This window comes from Peromyscus maniculatus, chromosome 12 (genome assembly GCF_049852395.1).
Source record: "Peromyscus maniculatus bairdii isolate BWxNUB_F1_BW_parent chromosome 12, HU_Pman_BW_mat_3.1, whole genome shotgun sequence".
In the NCBI taxonomy this organism is placed as follows: Eukaryota; Metazoa; Chordata; class Mammalia; order Rodentia; family Cricetidae; genus Peromyscus; species Peromyscus maniculatus.
This window is the reverse complement of record NC_134863.1, coordinates 39,336,204-39,358,069: the sequence shown is the minus strand read 5'-3', so window position 1 is coordinate 39,358,069 and position 21,866 is coordinate 39,336,204. Positions and strand designations below refer to the sequence as shown.

General features: G+C 41.7%; 1 protein-coding gene across 1 annotated transcript in view; it reads right to left on the bottom strand.

The window, feature by feature from the left end:
- Morc1 (MORC family CW-type zinc finger 1) overlaps positions 1 to 21,866 on the bottom strand; it is a 167,269-nt gene that overhangs the window by 42,166 nt on the left and 103,237 nt on the right. The window contains exons 17-19 of the mRNA XM_042259390.2: positions 21,309 to 21,447; positions 3,750 to 3,818; positions 190 to 438 (exon numbers count right to left, since the gene is read on the bottom strand). Of these exons, the coding sequence (XP_042115324.1) occupies positions 190 to 438; positions 3,750 to 3,818; positions 21,309 to 21,447 (457 nt within the window). The remainder of the gene's footprint in view (positions 1 to 189; positions 439 to 3,749; positions 3,819 to 21,308; positions 21,448 to 21,866) is intronic.

Below are 21,866 nucleotides of genomic sequence, written 5' to 3'. Positions count from 1 at the left end.
TCGGGGAGAAAAAATAGAAATTGGGACTCTATCCAGCAAACAGGGGCCGCAATGTACATCCCATAATTAGAGTGAGCTAAAAATGTGAACGTGAAGCCAAACCTTTACCAGATGCTATTTCCAGAACAAGGAAATTATTAAACATTTTGTAAGAGAAAAGAAAGGGGAGAGAAAAAAAAAAACACCTGCCTGGGATGCCTCCATGAGCTTGAGGTTTTCCGACAGATCAGGCACATGGCTCTGCTGCTGGTGTTTCACACTCCTCCTCACAGCCCTCTTCCGAATCTTAGTCATGCAGACAAACTCCACGTCCGAGTCGGCATCCTCTGGGCTTCTCTTTAGGACTCTCTGGCTGGATGAAAACTGGACTGATGAAGGAGGAGTGCCTTGAATTCGGTCTACCACTGAAGGCCTGAGTCTCCCAAGTGTGGATTTTTCCTTAATGAAAAACAAGAAGATATATTTCTGTGAGATGGAGTTTGATTATTTATGATGAGTTACCATTTTTTTCTCCTAACACTAAATTATACTTTTATAGCATTGATGATATTCATCCCCTATTTTTGCCCTCCAATTTTCCCCAGATTTCCCCAATACATGCTGTAGTGGTTTGAAGGAGAATGGGCCACATACGCTCATATATTGCAGGTCTCAAAAGCCCACAGCATTCCCTGTTAGCATGCTTTTTTATACTCTCATGCTTGTGTGTGCTCTCTCTCTTCTCTCTCTCCTCCCCCTCTCCCTTTCCTTCTCTCTCTCCCTCCTTCCTTCCCTCCTCCTTGTGAGTCAGACATAAGTTCTCAGCTGCTCCAGCCACGCCTCCAAGCCTGCAGCCAAGCTCCCTGTGATGAAAGCCATGGACTCTACTACTCTCTGGAACTGTGAATCCCTAAATTAAATGCTTTCTTCTCTAAGTTGCCTTGGTCATGGTGCTTCGTCACAGAATTAGAAAAGTAACTAAGACACATCCCTTTTCCAATTCCATGTCCTGTTTTTCCTTAAATCCACGGAGCCCAACCAATGCTGCCTATATGCACATGGATGTGGCACTATCCACTAGAGCACATCCATACCTTTGGGAAAAAATGACTTTCCTTCCCTTAACAGCCATCTGTCACTACTAGTGCCCCAGTGGGGGGCTAGGGCGTGTGTGCCCCTCCCTCATCCATGGGAGAATGCTGACTGACTTGATCTTGGACAGGTCATGCAGGTAAGCACAGCTCCTGTGAGTTCATGAGTGCAATGGCCCTGCTGTGTCCAGAAGATACAGATTCACAGAGGATCTCCCTCATAGCTCACTCTTACAACCTTTCTACCACCTCCTCCAAGATATGCCCTGAGCCTGTGGGGTAGAGGATGATAGAGATGTCAGCTGAGGGCCGAGAACCTCATCAAAGCCTCTTCTCTGCATTTCGACCACTTGTGAGGTTCGGGATTATCAGTCATACTTCATACTACTAATTAAAAAGTTCAAAAATCAAAAGTTTTGGACAGCCACTTCAGCAAATGTCTACTTCAGTAATAATAGTTCTCTCAAAGGTGGATTCAGAAAGAGCTGCAGAGGTGGACTGAATGAAGAGATCTGATGCATTTGCCTTTCCTTCCCTGGTACATGTGAGGTGAGGTAAGTCCCCATTCCTAGGCTATCCCACATCTTACATCCTGTGTCCTATCCCTGCTGGCTACTTTTTTAACCTGTGAAGGACATGTGTGCTAAAAGTACTAGATAGAGTATGTGCTCCTCCGAGCTAGTCTGGTCTCTTTTCTAGAAGCCAAAAAGAACTAGAAGACTTAGGGGTAGGTAGGACATGGGTGGTGTTCTAGCATTCCTAAGTTTCCTGCAGGTGACTGATAGGCTGCCATCCAGGAGAACCAAATTTAATACAAATAGAACGTATCGCTCGCTCCTGCACCTGATTCTATATTTCAGGTATGTAGGGAGTTGGGTAAATTCCTACGAAAGGAAGGGGCAGGGTTATGACCTCATGTGCACTCCAACTTATGACTGAGTTCTTAAGTCTTGGGTTCCTACATGAAGTACAGAAAATGCAAGTAACAGCAACATGAACCAAAGGGGCACACTGAATGCAAATGCTTCAATGTTGAAGCAACTGTGGAAAAATACCAAGACGTGAAATGTGCACATTCGTGTCGACTAAGTCATAGGAGCAGGTTAAGGGCAGGGAGAAGGCAAGCAGGAAAGCCTGAGTTCGGATCCCCAGCATCCACATAAAACGCCAGATGCGGTGCTGCACACATATAAGCCCTGGGGAGGTGGAAACAGGCAGATCCTCGGGCTTGCTGACCAGAAAACTAGCCAAGTCAGTAAACCACAATTGAGCGAGAGGCCCTGTCTCAGACAATAAGGTAGGAGTAGTTTATCAAGACACACATGATGTTGACTTCTGACCCCGTGTACATGCATGGGCACCTACACATACACATGGGTGCACACATGCATCCATACACACACACACACACACACACACACAAACACACACACACACACGAAATAGAAATAATTGAAACTGTGGAGCTTCCCGCATATTTATGTATCTAACATAGTTGAGGAGTTCTGAGGCCTCACAACTATTTTTTTTAAGATGCTCAAATGATTCACGTGTCCTTTACACTGACTTTCATGCTGTTGTAGTACATATATGAAAAGGGGGCATGCCCAAAGCCTCACCATACACTGCCTGGCAGGCTGCAGGTTGGTAGACTAGGTTAGTTTTGAACTTATGGCACTCCTCCTGCCTCTGTCCCCCTAATGTTGATATTACAGGTGTTAGTTATTATGTGGGACCCTAAATTTTAGATCTGAGATACTGGAAAATTGAAAAATAAAACATTCTATGACATTTAGCAAACTTAAAAAACAAGAAAGTGCTCCCCATGCAAACACCAGGACATGAGCCCACTTAAAAGAGTTGGGTACAATGGCACAACACTTATAACCCCAGCTTTAGGGAGGTGGAGACTGGTGGGTCCCTTCATCTAGCTGATGAGTCTGCCTAGCCTAGTCAGCAGGTGAGGGACAGTTTCGCAAAAAAAAGGGGGGGGGAAGGATACCCAAGAGACATCAAGAGCTGTCCCCTGGTCTCTACAACTATGCACACTCTCATGTAAGCATGCCTGCACACACATGTACACTTACACAAACACACACCCATGTGCACACACATACATACTCAAAAATTATGTAGACGGTGTATTTCTAGGTAAATATATGTCCATAGACTAAACTGTTGTCTTTCTCACAGAAACTATGGGAAATGCATTTTTAAAAATTGGAATTGTCATCATATCCAACCAGTAAGGTAATGCATGATTTAAATATCTGTATTTTATTTGCACACACACACACACACACACACACACACACACACACACACACACATATCAGTTTAGTGAGAAAAGAGTGTCAGCTAAAATCATTAGTGCTTCATTCTGTGACTGATGAATCTTATGTGAGAAATGTAACACAAATGGCTGGATATTTACTTTTATGTATTTTTATTTTTATTTTATGTGTATGTATGTCCTGACTGTTTGTTGTGCACCACATGCATGCTATGCCCACAGAGGCCAAAAGGTGGTGTCAGACCCCCCACAAGACTGGAGTTACAGATGGCTATGAGCCACTATGTGGCTGTTGGGAATTGAACCTGGATCCTCTGTAAGAGCAGCCAGTGCTCTTAACAGCTGAGCCATCTCTCTGGCTCCTGGCTCCTATTTTAATTACTCACCTTCTGTTCTGAAGAAAGGCAGGAGGGCTTGAACTCAGGGATTCTACTCACTGCTATAAACTGAGGCGTCTAAGGAAAGAAAGCATTAAAGCAAATTTAATAACTAAAGAAAAATATCTTCAGTGGCATATTACAGAAATTCTGTAGCATGAATCTTAAAAGGTCTTATTAATAAAACAAACCTAGGACCAGGTATTGGGGTGAACGCTGAAAGATCAGAGAAACAGAACAAGCCACAGCTAACCTCACCTTGCCAATTCCTCAGCTGATCCTGTTTCCTCAGACTGGAAGCCTCCGAGTCCTCATCCAAATGGATCTCAGCTGAACTGCTTCTCAAAAGCCTAAAAGCTTAACCAGCTCTAGTTCCTGGTTTTCATGCCTTATATATCTTTCTGCTTCCTTCCATCACTTCCTGGGACTAAAGGCGCGTGTCACCATGCCTGGCTTTTTCCAGTGTGGCTTTGAACTCACGGAGATTCAGAAAGATATCTCTCTGCCTTTGGAATGGTAGGATTAAAGGTATGTGTGCCACCATTTTCTGGCCTCTACATCTAGTGGCTGTTCTGTTCTCTGATCCCAGATAAAGTTTATTAGGGTGCACAATATATTGGGGAACACAATAGCACCACAAAATTCAGTATTCTTCCTTTCCTAATGAAGTATCTAGATCACATTCCTTACCCATAAACACTTAGTTCTGCTGCAAGGATGTTCTTCTGATGGTACCTGGGTAGTGTCAAAGCATCCAACGTTTTAGTAAGCACTGTGGATTGAATGTCTCATGACCAACTTCAGGATACCACTTGTTCCAATCCTGACTGGTCCAGCCTTTGCATCCCATAATCTTCCACCTCTCCTCGCCAGAGACCCTGTTACTCTCTGCCTACAGAGCTCAGGGGCATCCTGAGAGCACTGGGATGAGATTCAGTGAACTGGTGAGGGTTTTAACTGCCTTTTACTATGCCTCTCATCATTGAGATGTTGCCTTATGCCCAGCATCCAGAAGCTTCCAGTATCCTCGGGCAGGCTATGGAGAAGGGAGCCAGTGCTCTCTCTAAGAAGGGAGATCCTTTGACACTAATGCTTTTGTTTCTGTTTTTATCTACTGTTTTTGTTGCCGCTGCTGTTTTGTTCTGGGTTGTGGTCCCACTATGTAGGTCTGACTGCCTGGCCTGGAACTCACTGTCCTGGAATTCAGATGGCTCTTGGCAGGTGCCTTCAAGGCCACCCTTCCAAATCTGAATCTGATATTCTCACAGCACTTCCTCTGGGGTCTCTCTTAATTGGTGGATCACCAGCACAGACACTCAGGTTAGAGGCTCTGAACATTCTTGGCTCATAAACACTCTCTCTACTCTCCATTAGTGATCAAGCTATGTGAATTTCCCCACTTGACTCCTTTGTAAATTCAAAATGCATTAAGTTAAAGTCACCACCTTCTCTAGAGGCCATTTTCACTAAAACAAAGAAGAGGTGAGGTGGCTTAGTAGGTGAAGGTGTTTGTCACCAAACCTGTGACCCGAGCTCTCCAGTACCCGTGTAGTAGAAGGAGAGAGCCGATCGATCACACTCACACTAAGGCATTCTTCCTCCAACTAAATAAAATAAATAATAAATGTAATAAGAAATAAAATATAAAATACTGGTTAAATGGCTTGGTGTATAAAGGTGCTTGCCAAGAAAGCCTGATGACCGGGGTTAGATCCCAGAACCTATGTAAGAGTTAGAGGGAGACAATTGATTCCACAGAGTTGTCCTCTACTGCCAAAACATGCCATGGCATCCACACTCAAGAAAACTAAATTAAAATACAAGTGAAATTGAGGAGGGAGAATGAGGAAAAAGCATGACAACCAAATTAGCATACATGTTATTAGAATCCTCAAACAAGCCTCTGGAAATAATGTCACATCCCTACACATGGAATTCTAACTTAACTATCAGGGGTGGAAACTAGCAGTGTAATTTTAGTGGTCTTCAGGAGGTTCTGATATGCAGTCGGGGTGGAGAAATGCCAACCTGGACGGTGGCACAGCTGCTGAGCCTCTGGTGCCTGGCCTGGCATACGGGCTTTCGATTCAGGTTGAGTAAATGCATACTCACATGGCTTATGATTTGTTTCCTGATGTCTACCCTGATCTTGACCACGTCCCATCCCTCGGACATCCTCGTGCCTCTGTGCACTCAATGTTCCCCCCATTTACACAGGCCGCCTTTCATACTGTTAGACAAGCCATGCCCTTGGTCTGAATGGTCCTGTCTACTCTTGTCTTTCTGCTACATCCCCACTCATCCTTCAAGTCTCAGTTCTGAAAGCACCCATCCCAGCTGCTAAATCCAGGTCTCTAAGGAAGAACCATTTGCTGCTTTTTTGGCTCACACAACATTACGGATAATAGATTTTTTACTTTTTAATGTGTCTTGTTGTAAAGCTACAAAATAAAAAGAGCTACATTGGTTCGTTCTCTAAAAACATAGTTATGAGTTAGGTTTTCCAAGATTGCTCTCAGCCAGTGTTTCCACAGGAAAAGTAGAGTAGAAGGTGAGAATCCAGCAAGTTTTTCACAAGCAAAGCCTCTTCTCTCATACCTCTGAAAACTACTGCTCTGTCAATCATAACTTCTTAAGTTCTTTCACGAGCATCCCACGTATCCTACTTCCATGAACTGGCATTTGCCCAGCAGGGTCTCAGATGCCCTCCCACCATTGGAAACAATGGCTAGCATCGCTTTGCCATCTCCACATCCGCCCTTCTCCGCAGGTATATATATGCTGATCCTTCTGACTTGCTCTTGCCGGGGTCTCGTCAACTGCTTTCTCTTTCTTCCTTTAAAGTTCCTGCTTCATCTTGACTCCTCCAAGTGACCCCAGAAATATCTGGAAGATATCTTCTAGCTGCATGGAGTTTACAGCTTTGTCTTCTGTGTGCCTTATTTCTCTAGGACTTCCAGAAAAGAGTGAAAATGTTGTATATATTACAGCTACACACCCACAATATTACCTTTCTACGTGGTTGTATCACACTGTCTTACGGTTACACGTCAATGATGCTTTGCAATAGACTAGACTTCACACTTGTTTCTGTTATATGGGGCACAGAGCGTGATGTTCAGGGTGTTATAGATGCTCAATAAAGGGTTGTTCATTATAGGGTGAACTGTTGGCCCTAAAGTGTGCTGCCTATCTTTCCATGGTTGAAACACTGTAAGGGGTCTACTCTGAATTCACAGCTTGACAGATTCTGTTGTCCATGCTGGATACTATCACACCTTGCAAGTGCTTTCCAGGGTGCCATATACATTCATTTCCAGCGGTGTTGGCAACCCTTTATAACTAGACTGATTCCTGATATGGCAAAACGGACCCAGTCTAGCCTGGCTATAATATATGACTCAATTATATTACTTGAGTTTACAACATTTTTAATAATAACTTAAAGATAACTATTCTCTGCTATACAGTTTTATTGTAACGGGATCGGACCTGAATTACTAACCATATCGCTAAACAAGAATTGTGAGTAAATAGACATTTTATGAGTCCTATAAATTCTGCTCTTTTGTTTTGACTTCAGACTTGTTTCTACAAAAGGACAAGAGACCCAGAAAAGCAGACAGAATTTTCAATTGCATTTTGAATAAAATAAACATTAATAATTATGGTCAAACAGAACATTTTGAAGCCATCAAAAAGCCAATAGAAGACATTGTACTGGCTTTAAGGAATAGAATGAAGGTGAATCATTGGGATAAAAGCTTAGACCCACTATTTCTGAGACTTGATGACTCCCAGAGCTGGCGGAAAATGTACCACTGCCATGTTGGGAAGCTGAAGTGGGCGGAGCCAGCAGCCACAGCGCTGTTTCAGGCTTAGAAGGATGCAGTTTAAAGCAATAGGCTCACAAAAAGACTGATTCAGATAAAATCGTTTACAATGTGTGGAAAATATACGTAGGCTTGAAAGAGACAAAAAAATTAATGTAAAAAGCCACGTAAAGATGAATACTACACAGACAATCTGGATTGTGTTGTCTTTGGGATTTTTAACTGCAAAAAAACATTTGATCAAAAAAGATGTTGAATTAAACCAATATGTATATTTTAAAGGTAACTTGACTTCAAAATTTGGATTTAAGGATATGTTGCTTTGGAAAAGAGGTTCTGCTTTTGTTTCCACAGAAAGCCAGAGGCTATGGATTTGTTCCATATTAAGATACATCAGGTTTGACCAGCCAAGACCCCCTGAAAGATATCTGATGACACCATGGCCCAGATGATCCAACATCCAGAACGGTTTCAAGGCAACTGGCTCCCACAATACAGCCTCAAGGACTACCCCATAGGCCTAAAATTTTCTTTGCGTCCCCATAAGATACAGCGCCCCCCTCCAGCAGGAAGTAGTAAGAGATGCTACACCCAAATTCCCAAATATACCAAGCTGGCTTTAGAGGTGGAATTGGCTCACTCCCCTTCTAAACCCAGACATATTGCTTTAAAAAAAAATGGTTAAGAGATTCTTGTGTCCCAAATCAGAAGAGCCCTCTGGTGTGGGACAGAGAAAAACCAATATTTTTATTTAAAATAGGTTGATTATAAATGTGATCTCTTTCTAAAAAAGAAAAGGGGATATGATTAGATATATAGGAGGATATGGAGATGATAAGATAAAAGGGTAGATTAATGAACCTACTTTTAAAGAACAACTTGTTTAAAATGTTTTACATTGGTATAGATTTTAGTTTATGTTTAAAATGTTTTACATTGGTATAAATTTTAGTTTATTGATACAAACTTAAAGTTAATTTTGTTATACTGTATATATATATATATTTCTATTCTTGTTTGAGGTATTATGTTTATGTAACTCATTTAAAATTGTAATGAATAATTAAAAATAGATTAATAATTAGTCATTTATGATAATCATATTTGTAACCATGTTAGTTAAGTCTTCTAGGTATACATAGATATATTTCAGATAGATAAGTAATCTCAAACACTTCATAGACCTAGAGAATATGGCATTTAAATAACTTAGAATTCTGTTGACATGAGACACAATTGCTCCTGGCTGCGCCAATTTGATCCTGAGAGAATGTTGGGCTTCTAAGACATTTCCATTTGGAAGTTTGTCTTCTTGGCACAAAATGGCCTACTGGGCAAAGAACTGCCCTTGCCTTGACGGCTGACAGTACGAATGCAATGCTGTCCTTCCTGGACAAGCGGGACACAAGGAAAGAGACCACTGTACTCTGCCAAGACAGGGTAAGATGGTCTTTCAGAATTCCTGCTTCTGAAAATGGTCTGTAAGATACTCTAGGCCTGTAGCCAATTTGAATGCACCAATAATGCTGAGAAACATTAGGTGACTGCCCAGGCTGCCAGCTGTCTTGGTCTACTCTTGCAAGATTCCCGAAAGTTGCTTGCATCCATCTACCATTTCTCAGGTACCATTATCTTCCTTCTCAGGTCTTTGATGTGGTTGAAAACTAGATAGTTGTAATTTCCTCAGTTATGACAAAAGATAAGTTAGATATAAAACCTTAAACTCACAAATATAAGATAGATAGGACATCTTCTTTAATATTGTAACTATAATTCTTGCTTGATAATTGTTTTGTTATATGTAATTTTACTATGTTAAAGTTAAAAACTTCCTTTTTAAAAAAAAGAAGAAAAGGGGAAGTGCTGTGGATATTACTCTATGTAAATAAAACACTGATGGCCAGTGACCAGGCAGGAAGTATAGGCGGGACAAAGAGAGAGGAGAATTGGGGAAACAGGAAGAAGGGGGGAGAGACACTGCAGCGACCGCCAGGAGAAGAACATGTAAAGATGCCGGTAAGCTGCCGGGCGGTGGTGGCGCACGCCTTTAATCCCAGCACTCGGGAGGCAGAGGCAGGCGGATCTCCGTGAGTTCGAGGCCAGCCTGGTCTACCAAGTGAGTTCCAGGAAAGGCGCAAAGCTACACAGAGAAACCCTGTCTCGAAAAAACCAAAAAAAAAAAAAAAAAAAAAAAAAAAAATGCCGGTAAGCCACCAACCACGTGGCAAGGTATAGATTTATAAAAATGGGTTAATTTAAGATAAAAGAACAGTTAGCAAGAAGCCTGCCACGGCCATACAGTTTATAAGTGATACAAGCGTCTGAGTGATTATTTTATAAATGGATTGTGGGACTGAGGGGCTTGGGGAACCTGGAGAGAAGCCCTCCAGCAACAGAGCACAAAGGAGGAGGAGCCGCTGAAGGGAATGCCTTCCCCCGTCAGTTCTGTACTCAGCAGGCTTGAACACGGTTGGCTATAATTTCCTGTCTTTTAGTAAAGGTGCATGATACAGCCTTGGGAATTTGGAGCTTCGTTCCTCCCATTCACCTGAGGTCTACTCACTTCCTTCTTGAATCTTAATCACATAGCTGTACTTTCTAATGCTAGGGATGGCTTAACTTAAGCTTTTTGTACTGGTAGTTTCATTCCCTGAAAAATACTCAGCTGTGAGATTCTTTACTCTTCCTTACAATTTCTAGCTCTCATTAGAGTCCCTCCAATGCTGTGGCTATCAATTAAAACATCTTTCCCCCTTTACCTCTCCCCTCTTCTCTCATACTCCTCTTGACTGTCCTTCCTGCTCTAACTCTACAGAGTGAAGTCTGTCCCCTGGGCTATTCTCTGCCCTACACACCCCTCCTAATGGTCCTTAGCCCTGGGTCCTCAGGGCACTCGTGATTCTCCTTAGGATCACTATGAACTCTGAATTTCTTAATTCCCCTTTCCAAGTGAGGGTTGATTCTCTCTACTGAAAACAGAGGAGCAGAATAGTTCAACAGTTTAGAAATTCCAGCCCCCTAAGACTGTTGATTCTATACCACAAGAGCACACGTGATTCTCATTGGATGGTCAGTTCTCTCACTTGTCACTAACTGACTCTCGTTCCTAAGCACACAAGACTGTTTTTCAGAGTGTCTGAACACAATGCCTGCCCTTCTCTGTCATCAGATGGCCCTGATTCCTCTTCAGAGAAGACAAAATTAAGGTTACTAGTGTATGTGAAGGCCCTTAACTGCTCTGCCCTTGACTTAGGAAAACACACACTTCCTCCAACTCTGATCTAAAGCCTCTCCCTAGTCCTCACATTCTTCCTTCTGTCTCCCGGATTTTTTTTTCTCCATCAGCCACACCTCTTGTGTGCTAAGGTCCTTCAATTTCATTGGCTTTCTTTTAATAGTTCAGAAACATTGTCAAATCTCCCCCAGCCACTAACTTACCACATATACACTTACATAACCATTGTGTGATTATGTAAGCATAAGCCTACCTTATCAACTTTCTATACATTTATTTGATTTCTTTACATTTCACTGACTGCTTTTCAACCTACCTGACCCCATCTAGAATTTTTCTTGTAAAACCCAAAATGACAGAATTAGAGGGACAAAGCCAAAGCAAAATAACAAAAGAGGAGGAAATTTGCTAAAGAATTAGGACAGAGTAGGGGATATCAGCTTTCTTTCTGAAGCATCTTCTATAGAAACAGATACAGACATAGAATTGGTGCACTACAAACATCGGCACAGGCTAAATGCACTAAGTGAAGTTTGCCCTTTGGTTCTAATTAGGAATAGCATTTTCCACTAACCAGCATAGGCTTTCAGCATCAGCCTGCAGGTTGCCCTATTATTTTAAAATATCTTTTAAAATCATATATATTCATTTTTAATTTAGAGAACACATTTTCCCATCTTTGATTGCACTTTTTATAAAACTGAACTCTGCTGGCATAGTTAATCCACTTCCAATTCTGTCTCTGTTATCTAATGAATAGCTATTTCCTAATGACAGCATCTTTTTCTCCTCCTCATCTTCTCAGATTTCAAAAAGAAATAATGATAGACATCTTACAAATATGGGTAATTATTTTTAAATGGTAGTCATAACCTCTACCAGTAAGATAACTGCATTTCTCTTACAAATTCAGGGTCTTGCAAGCCACAATGAAATCAGCACAAGCTGCCTCAGGTGGGTTATCTGTGGAAGCAGAAAACAGAGGAATCCCCAAGGCAGAAAGAAAGAGGTGAACATTTGTACATTTGTGATGGACACAGCCTGAAAATAAGGTTCCAAGACTCCAATGACAAGAGACTTTTGTTTTGTGAACCTGGTGTACACCCCAACCTCGTGTGTGTTTGTGTGTGTGTGTGTGTGTGTGTGTGTGTGTATGTGTGTGTGTGTGTGTGTGTGTGTGTGTGTGTGTGTGTGTGTGTGAGAGAGAGAGAGAGAGAGAGAGAGAGAGAGAGAGAGAGAGAGAGAGAGAGAGAGAGAGAGAGAGAGTTTCTGTAGAGAAAAATGCTTTCATGTTTCTACAATGACTCTCTGACTAAATTTACTGAACTTGAGATCTGGAAGAGAATAGTACACCTTGGAATTTCATTTGTGCCTGATTATTATTAGTAAGCATTTGAAGAAATTTCCCTCCCCAAACTGTGGAATCTCTGGAGAGTGTGTTTGAATTTGAAAGGATGTCTTTGCAGCAAAACCTAATTGAATATTTTTTTCATATGTCTTTCTAATTTTCTTTCCCTCTCCTAAGGTCTTAGCTTCCCCCTCAGAGAGATTTGCTTGTATTCCAGACAGGCCAAAATGCTCACCACACCTTGCTGTTTCTTTTCCCTACTTAAAAAGCAACTAAGCAGGTCTTGTGGATCAGAGTCTGAGTGACACTGTTTCCTTGGAGTCATCCACCACCTCCGGCTCTTACAATCTTTCCTGCTCCCTCTTCCATATCACTGAGCCTTGAGAAGAAGGGCTGGATGAAGATATCCCATTTAGGGCTGAGCGCTCCAGAGTCTCTCACTCGGCATTATCCAGTTGTGGGTCTCTGGGTTAATTATGATCTACTTCAAGAAGAAGCTTCTCTGATGAGGGATAAGCAAGGCGTTGATGCAGGGGTATAGGAGTATGTCATTAGGAGTCCGTTTTCTCCCATGGAGTGTCACTAGGTGTTAACTATGGACTCCAAGACAGGCCCCATGCCCCAGGAAAAGTTAGCAAACACAAGACAGACTCCACGTTTGCTTGTGTGGGTGCAGTTTTTGTTTTGTTGTTGTTGTTGCTCTTGTCTTGTAGTTTTTGTTTGTTTTGATGTTTGTTTCTTGTATTTTGTTTTATCTTGAGAGAGAGAAAAAACATGAAGTTCTGTGGGTAGGCAGATGGGAGGAGTTAGGGGAGGGGAAAATATTATTATATGCAAAAAAATTTAATATCTAGAAAAAGCCACTTAGAAAGCCCAAGTGATCACCTTGCCTTCCGAATCTGCCTAGAACTGACAGAGCCCTCAAACAGAAATCACTGTTAGCGCTGGATTTCCCCATTTCTCCTGTGCACATGAGCTGGATCCATCCCTGCAGTGTGAGGCCCCTGGGTTTCAGCAACCCCTCTCTACATCCCGTGTAGGAGGCCCCTGGGTGTCAGCAACCCCTCTCCACACCCTGTGTAGGAGGAAGCTGGGACTGGTCAGGGAGGATGGGCCAGAGGGTTGGATGCACCTGCCGGTAAAGCCCCTGGTGGAAACGGAACCACAGAGGGATCCAGTCTGAGTTTTCCTGAACCTATAGAGTTGGGATAGATCAAGAAAATACAGGAGTTGAAGGTTCAACAAGGATTAACAAGCCGGTGGTACTATGTGTAAAAATAAATTCAAAGTTAGAACAGTAATAAAATCCAGATCCTTGAGCTGAATTCAAAATGTAAATTCAGGTTCTGTGTAAGAAGATAGATTAAAGCCAAACAAGATGGGAAACAGGATCCCAGCTCCCAGGGAAGGATGCAGGAATCTGTGCTCAGAGCTGCAGGTTTTGAGGCCTGGGCTTCCCCTAGAGAGAAGCAAGGAGGAGCCTGCTTTGGAAGGAGGCCAAATATCGGCATCTTATGTAACTGAGCCAGGGAACAGACTCCGTATCCATCCAGGATGCCAGGGAGCCTCTGGCAGTCCTTGATTAGCCAACACACTAATTGAGAACTGATGGTACACACAGTCCAGGTGCTTAAGGAGGGTTTGCAGGGCAGAGATCAAATAGGTACGGACGCATTAGAATCCAAATTAGCATTGTCTCCTACTGAATTGTTTCAGGCCACACACCCGCACCTCTCCTCTCGTCCTTATTGATGTGGTTAGGAATGACTGACTGGCATGCAAAGAGAGGAATGCAACGCAGCATGCCTGAATGCAGCTGTCAAAGCTATTTCTGTCCTCCAAAAAGGGGCATATTCCCCTCTGGATTTAAAGTCATCTTGGCCTTCAGAACCATTATTTGGTCCCTTCTGGAAAGCCCAGTAGCAGATAAAAATAGGTAATGTGCCTTAGTTCCAGCCTCCTGCAAAAATAAAAGTTGGGTAATTTATGAATACAGAAGTTGTGCATATCCTGGGCTTTGTGAATCCCATACCATCACACAAGACTGCTAGCTTCTCTCTAGCGACTGAGCCTCTCTGGGTATGTTAAGCAAACACAAACTGTGTTCTGACAGAAGGTTTAACACCTGCTTTTGAAGAAGTTAATTTGACCGGCCAATTCAAGTTGAGAAGAGAGGCCCACCCTCCCATGACCATCTATTGTGCACAACAGTGTGTCAGGCAGGGCAGTGAGAAGTACATCAAGACAAAGGGAGCCCACTGCACCTGCCTTCAGGGGGCTTCTGGGTAAGCTAATCATAAGCAATTCTTCTAACCTCTCGTTATTATGCATGAACTCAGGGCCTACAAATGTGAAAGTATCATTAGTTTTCCATCTTGGAAAAGCAATGCAACACCATAGAGAAATGAGATCTTTCTTTGTAGCCAGAGTAATAAAGTAAAATATTTCAACTACAATGAGTATAACAGCCTCTTGCAAGACAAGGGTCTTTAGGTGCCATAAATTTTAGAACATGGATGTTTATGTAAGGGGGTTGGAAAGTACTCGTGATAAATCAACACACTTTCTAAGGCATCTGTCACCGTAGCGACACACATTTGAAATCAGCATCCTACACAATAACGGCACATTAAAAAAGATTAAATTCTAGATGGGAAAATGTGTTCACATTCTCCATTACAAAGTTCTGCTCAGATATTTCATTCTAACTTCAAACACACAGCTAAAAATTCCTCAAGCCGCCTTTGCTCAACATTTACAGCGACAACGACCAACATGGGAACTGCCAGATTATTTAAGTTCAGTGTGTGTGTGTGTGTGTGTGTGTGTGTGTGTGTGTGTGTGTGTGTCCCCATACGAGCTCTGCAAAACAACAGAAAGATATTGCTGCCTTTCCTTTTCAGGATGCAATGAATCCCATCAGGACTGTCCATTTGGTGGGAAGACTATAAACAAGACAAATGGAATCCAGATGTGAACTCTATACTTTGACCAAGTGTAAGAAAATCTTGGTCTGATAATATATGATGCAGAAGTTGGAAAGTTTCACCTGTGTAGGACCACTGAGTCTTCCCAAATGAAAATATCAAATTATTCACTCTGTCCTCCACATCATTTGGTAAACACCTACCACTCAAAAGATCCAGTCCTGGGTGCTGCTGGGAATATGGACAAGAGTAAATGAGACGGGTCTTTTTTTTTTTTTTTTTTTTTTTTTTTTTGAGCTCATAGCCTGATGAAGGAGATGGATCTGATATGTAAGGATCTGTAATGGCAGGGAGAAGGTAAAAGTGTGCTGTAAGAGGGACATGGCAAGGACAAGGAGACCAGACGGGGAAAAGGTGCTTTTACAGCGCGGGGTTGGACAAAGATTTCACACAGGGTTTGGCATCAGTCTGAGATCACAAGGGACTCGAGCAAGGGCAGAGGCCACTACAGAGGAGAATGGCGGGAACAATGGCTCCCAGTGCAGTGTGGACACGAGAAGCACGTGAAAAATGCAGAGCAGAATCAGGCAAAGTGAGAAAAAAGATGTTAGCAAGGAAGCTGTGTCAGGCTACAGAGAGCCTTGACCGTGGACTGAAAAATGACTATCGGGCACAAAGCCCAGAAGATAACTAAGCAACACAACATCACTGTACAAACATGCAAATTCCCAGCATCCACATGGCAGGATCCAATATCTTCTTCTGACCTCCATGACCACCAAATGCAAGTTATGCAGATACATGAAGATAAACCCCACAAATACATAAAATAAAAATAAATGATAATTTTTAAGTAAAACGTAGTAGGTAAGTTTAGAATATGAAACTATGATTCATCTTTTAATGACTGAGGGTATTTTAATGCTGTCCCCCAAAAGCCTGAATCAAATGTAACTAAAACTAAATTCTATGTGCAGAGTCATCCTTGTTATACAATGGAATATAGAAATTTAAGCTGTGAGTTAAAACTAAAAGAGCTGAAAACTGGAAGATCAGAATCTCCTAAATTACATAAAGATTTCATAGGTCAGCGGTATTAAAAGTATTGCCTCGGTATATTAGAAAATAGAAAAACAATTATCCAGTTAATTTGTCAAACAGCGGCCAAGCAATCAAGCAACATATTACTATTAAAATGTTTCTCATGGCCAGCAGGTGGCGCTTGTCACTCAGTACAGAAAGCAGGTAATGAGAGACCAAATCCTACACCAGAGTTGGGGACAAATTCATCTGTTCAGAAGAAAGATTGCAAAGGATTGCTCCAGCCACACAATTTATAGCCAAGGTTTTGGCTGGTCAACACCGATTATCAATTACGTTATTTCTTTATTCCATAAAAACATACCACCAAGGGTGACAGATCTTGAGTTGGCCTTTCTTTTCAGCTTTACTGAACTCCGGGGTTTCTACCACTCTGTTGCTCTATAAATGTTTGGGCATCCTTTTCTTCTGTAGTCCCCCCCCCACCCCCATGAGCAAAACTGATGCAAAAATTAGACAGAAACACCCTAATGTCATCATTTAAAGATTCATGACTTGATGAATTATTTGACTAAAACTTCACTCTCTTCCTTTATCCTAATGGTTCTAAGTAGTGTTGTGGGAAGTATGTGTAAACATGTGGGGATGCAGCTTTGCAGCTTTGGGACAAGCTATGCCTTTCACCCTAGAGGACAAGGCATGCAATTAGGATGCCTCATTTCCCACAAGTTTTCTGATTGACTTTTGGTATTCTTAAATGTGTCTGGCCTGTGTGGGTGCTGCTAAAGGTAACAGACTGTCACTCTACACATGGGTAGGGCATGTACAGGGTGCGAGAGAAGTCAAAGCTGCTGGGTTTTGAGAGGAGCCAAGAAGAGTATTAACATTCTAAGCTCCTGGCTGTCGGTGATACACAACCTAGAATCACAGAACTTGAGATCCAGAAAAACCTTGGATCTTGGATCTAGTGTGGTGCTTAGTGTCGACTGTCAGCTTAACAGGATCAGCAATCACCTACAAGACAAGCTTCCAGTGATGGATTCCTTAGATAAAGTGAGCCCCTGGCTTGGATGATTCCAGCTGGATCTAACCTGAAAGCCTCCTTCTTATGGTCTGGCTTTCTACCAGAAGATACTTTACCAGCTGCCAAGGAAGGGAAGCAATGAATAGTCTTACCTGGATGCAACACCCATGAACCACAACAATGACCAGCATGACAAGATATTCCCTGAAAGTGCAATAAGTGGTATGCACCCGATGATGGTAGCCAACAGCTGTTTAATCATAGTTAAGACCCATTCCACAGAAAGGAAATCGTGCCTGATGCTGGAAATCTAGCCTTCTTATCATAGCTAGTGAGGTCATCAATCTAGAAAAGTCTTGCTAGACCAACATATTTTTTTTACTACATTCTAAATCATATCCTTATATATCCCTAGAGAAGCATTGCTAGCAACCCTCATCAGAAGCCTCTCCTGTAGCAAATGGAGATCCCCCCTCCCCCGCCCACAGGAGACTGCAACTAGACACAATTCAGAGATCAATGGATTTTGGGGAGCCTTGACTCCGCTGATCTGATGGACTGTGTCCTTGAACTGTGAACCAAAATACACATTTCTTCCTTACATTGCTTTTGGTCATGGTATTGTATCTCAGCAACAGAGACTTAACCAAGATACCTAGTTACCTTCTTCATTTTCCACCTCGGACTGCCAGCTGCCACTGATGCTAAAACGCAGAGGTGAAGAGTTAAGTGTGCAGGAGTAAACCACGGCTGCTTTTGCTCCCCAGGTCTTCTCAGTGGATAAGTGATCACTGTTAGTAAGAGGCTATCAGGAAGAGCAAGGCGTTGGGCAAGCATAATTATACGGTTTATACTTTATGACAGCCTAGCTCCGAGAGCATAGACAAATGAGTGCTAGCCAAGAAACATGCTGAATCATGGTAGTAAATTAGCCTAATCTTGATTTCCTAGCGGCATTCTGCCTGCACCCGAATGCAATTTATTTTGATACTGAGTGAAGGCAATGCTACTTCTCTGACTTCCCAATCCCCACATTTATCAAATGTTGTACGCCAAAGACAGTTATTCTAAGGCAGTGGTTCTCAGCCTTCCTAATGCTCTGACCCTTTAACACAGTTCCTCAGGTTGTGGGGACCCCCCAAAACCATAAAATTTTGTTGCTACTTCATAACTATGATTTTGCTGCTGTTATGAATCATAATGTAAATATCTGATATGCAGGATATCCAATATTCGACCCTCATTGGGTTTCAACCCACAGGTTGAGAATCGTTGTTTCAAGGACAATTAAGAAGACAACTTCGCACTGTCTACAGCATGGCTTTCGTTCACTCTTGCTTCTGACTCTGGGTAGATATCACCAAAGGATAGCTATTGAACATCCATATTACTTCCATGGATTATTTTTCTTAAAGAATTGAAGTGCTCTTTCAAAATCCTTCTATGCAGTAATTCCCATATTTTATAAAGAATTTTACTATGTTGAAAAGATAACTACACCACAGAAAAACTGTTTGTTTTTTTAAGTATCTAAGTTCCCCCATGAGGAATTAGAGCAATGCTCTTTGCCAAGTCTTATGCTATTCTTGCCTCAGATGCTCTGATTCCTACAATTTACTCTAAGTAGACTTCAAGATAGAAGTTAAAGACCACTTTCCCTATTACAGGTACTTGTGCCCCTTGAGGTTTCCTTGAAATAAACTTCCACACCATTCCAGGTGTGATCAGGCACTATTGAACTAATGCTGTCTTATTGTGGTTGGCAATTTGGAAATCATCATTAGATTTGGTCCACAAAGAGACAGTTCAGTAACTGAAGACACAATTTATTTACCATTCCATCAATGATCTATTGAGTGATCAGTACCCACCAGGCACTGATTTAGGTAATACCGAGTCATTGTAGGCACAGCTGAGACTTTCCCTGCCTCCAAGAACCTTACATTCTAATATTCCAGTTACTATGAACTTCCTACATGGTCTATCTAGCCTGGGACATTCCCCAAAAGCAAGCATTCAAAAGTCAATGACCACTCGAAATTAACCAGCTGCCTGGAGTCTGGCCATTGACTAGCACTGAGTACTTGAAACTATATTATGATTCTAAGAGTCTTTTTCCACACAGATTATTTTTGTGTGGAAACTTTCCTTTCAGTAAAGGAAGAGGACAGTGAGGATTCTTACATTCTTTGAACAAGATTTCTACATAAGTGGTGCTAAATTGCTGTTAGAATCTAAATGAGCTGAATCTATAATCCTGATTTAAATTTGTGTGGGGGAAAAAAATCTATCAAGAAAGAGAGAATAAACAGAATGGATGACGCCCATCTGTTGACTTCGTCAGTTTCCATTAAATTCTCCACCTCAATGATAAATAACATGATCCAACTTTAAACAAACAATAAGCTAATTAAGGCTTTATGAATGGCACTATCAATATCCAATTGACAATAGTGACCTCTAAGGAAGGAAAACAATATATTCAGAGATGGCCAAAAGATAAAATCAACTCCAATATGTTGAATGTCTTCCCAAAGCATCGAGGAGTGGAAGAGAAATTGAGAAATGACTTTACAAACAAGAGATATTTCAGAACAGAAACATCTATATTTATCTATTTGCCTGTTAGGTAAAATAACCACAGGCTCTGATGCCTTTATTTCTGGTTTCTGTTATCACACCCAAGACTAGAGGCTTTATTAATTAAACAGAACAGTGAGGTGTGTTTTAGCAGTGGGGAATGCTTTGGGATGTGTTTCCTAAGTAATCCTCAGTCTCATTCCCAAACTGACCAAGATGCCAAGCTAAGGGGGAAGACCAGTCATCACCACCTCAGCTGGTGTCTGACTCACACTGGAGATCCCTAGCAAAGTGGGAAGGTCAGAAGAGAAAATGTTTAAATTACAAGAAACCAAAACTGATGTAATTTTGGATTGAATCCTACCCCATCACAGGATTTTCCATTCTAATGAGTGTTTTCTCTTTCTGTTTTCTGGCATCCACAGATGAATCAATAATTCTGAGTATTTACTGCTGACCTTCTCAAATGCTACTTGAGCAAACTAGCTATACAAAGTTTAAAATGCTGAATCTGGGTGCTGAATCTATAAGCAGAGATTTAACTCTTGGTCAGGAAAATAAGGGCTGGGGGCATGGTTCAGTGGGTAAACCACATGCTACAGGAGTGTGAAGATTCATGGTGTGATGACACCCATCTATAACGCTAATGCTCCTATGGGATGGGAAGTGAAAATGGGAGATCCCCTGAGGTTCTCAGGCCGCTAGCCTGGCAAATGCAGCTTTGACTGACAGAGAGACCCTGCCTCAAACAAGATAGAAGGTGAAGATTGGCACCCAAGGTTGTCCTCTGACATCCATACACTCAAGCACCGGCCCCTCATGCAAGCAAGCAAACAAATCAAAGTGAAAAATGAAGACAAAAATATACTAGAGAAGAGGAGGAGGAGAAAAAATAGGGAGAAGGAAAGAAAGTTAAAAGAGTAAGAAAGGAGGAAAATGATCGAAGTATGTCATGTGTATTACAGAAATGCCATGAGAAATGCCCTTACTTCGGACAGTTGATATATGCTAATAAAAATAAAGGTCATAGGATTTTCTGTATGTCCCATTTCTTCCCCTGAAATTCTAATAAGTACCTTTTCATCCATAGTAATGTTTATTTTTACTGAGTTCTCTTAACAATAAAAAATACCTTTGACATTCTGTATTAACAGGCCAGGGTTGTCGGCAAAACACGCTTTATCCAAAATGTCCACTTCTTCCAGGGAAGCAGCCTGGGGGTGCAGAGGGTGAGAAAGGAGTGCACCCTAATCGTTGAAGTCATGCACACCTGGTTCTCTGTCTTCAACACCTGACCTTAAACAAGCACACAACTGTAGAGCAGAAACAAATACCCTGTCCTCCACATGCCCTGTGTAGATAGATGGCCTTAGTACATATGTAGATTTTTTTATAGCACTCTCCTTTCTCCCCATTTACCTTTAGAATAATTCTCAGATGCAGAAGTGGCAAAAGAGAAATTTTTTTTTAAAAAAGGCTGTGTGCATTTTACTTGAGAAAAGCATACTGCTTGATTTGCATGTAAGATATCAGCAGCTCAAGAGCAATTGCTAAATTTGGAAGACTGAGTGACAGCTCACCTGTGGCTGTATATCCGCCAGTCTGTTCTGGTATCTTTGGACTGACTCTTGAAGTTGCCTCTCTGTCTCATCTTTGGATGGCGGTCTTCTGCTCATGGTGCCCAGTGGGATAGGAGGCAGGTGTTCAGGCTGATTACAGCTTCATAAACCACAAGGAAGAGATTAGCATCAGAAGGAAGTGTGAAGGCATATGCTGGGTATAAAGGATGATTTACTTCTCTAAAGTGTTATTTTTCTTTTATAAACACAAAATTCAAATATAAAGAAGGATTATACAACTTTGGGGCGATGTTTCATCTTCAATGTCCAGTTGGCATGAGAAAGAGCTACAGAGAAAATGTGGTGGCGCATGTGTTAATGAGGATGGGAGAACATGAATTATTTTGCTAATGGCCCACTTATCCTACATTATCATAAATCAAGTCTTTTTTTAAAAAAAAAATGTTATCATCTCAATTCTGACAAACATTTCCTCACTCTGGCCCCCAAATCTGGTTTAGAAATCTATGTATCACTCCAAAATATAACAAACCATTCTATCTCCGAGACACATGGATC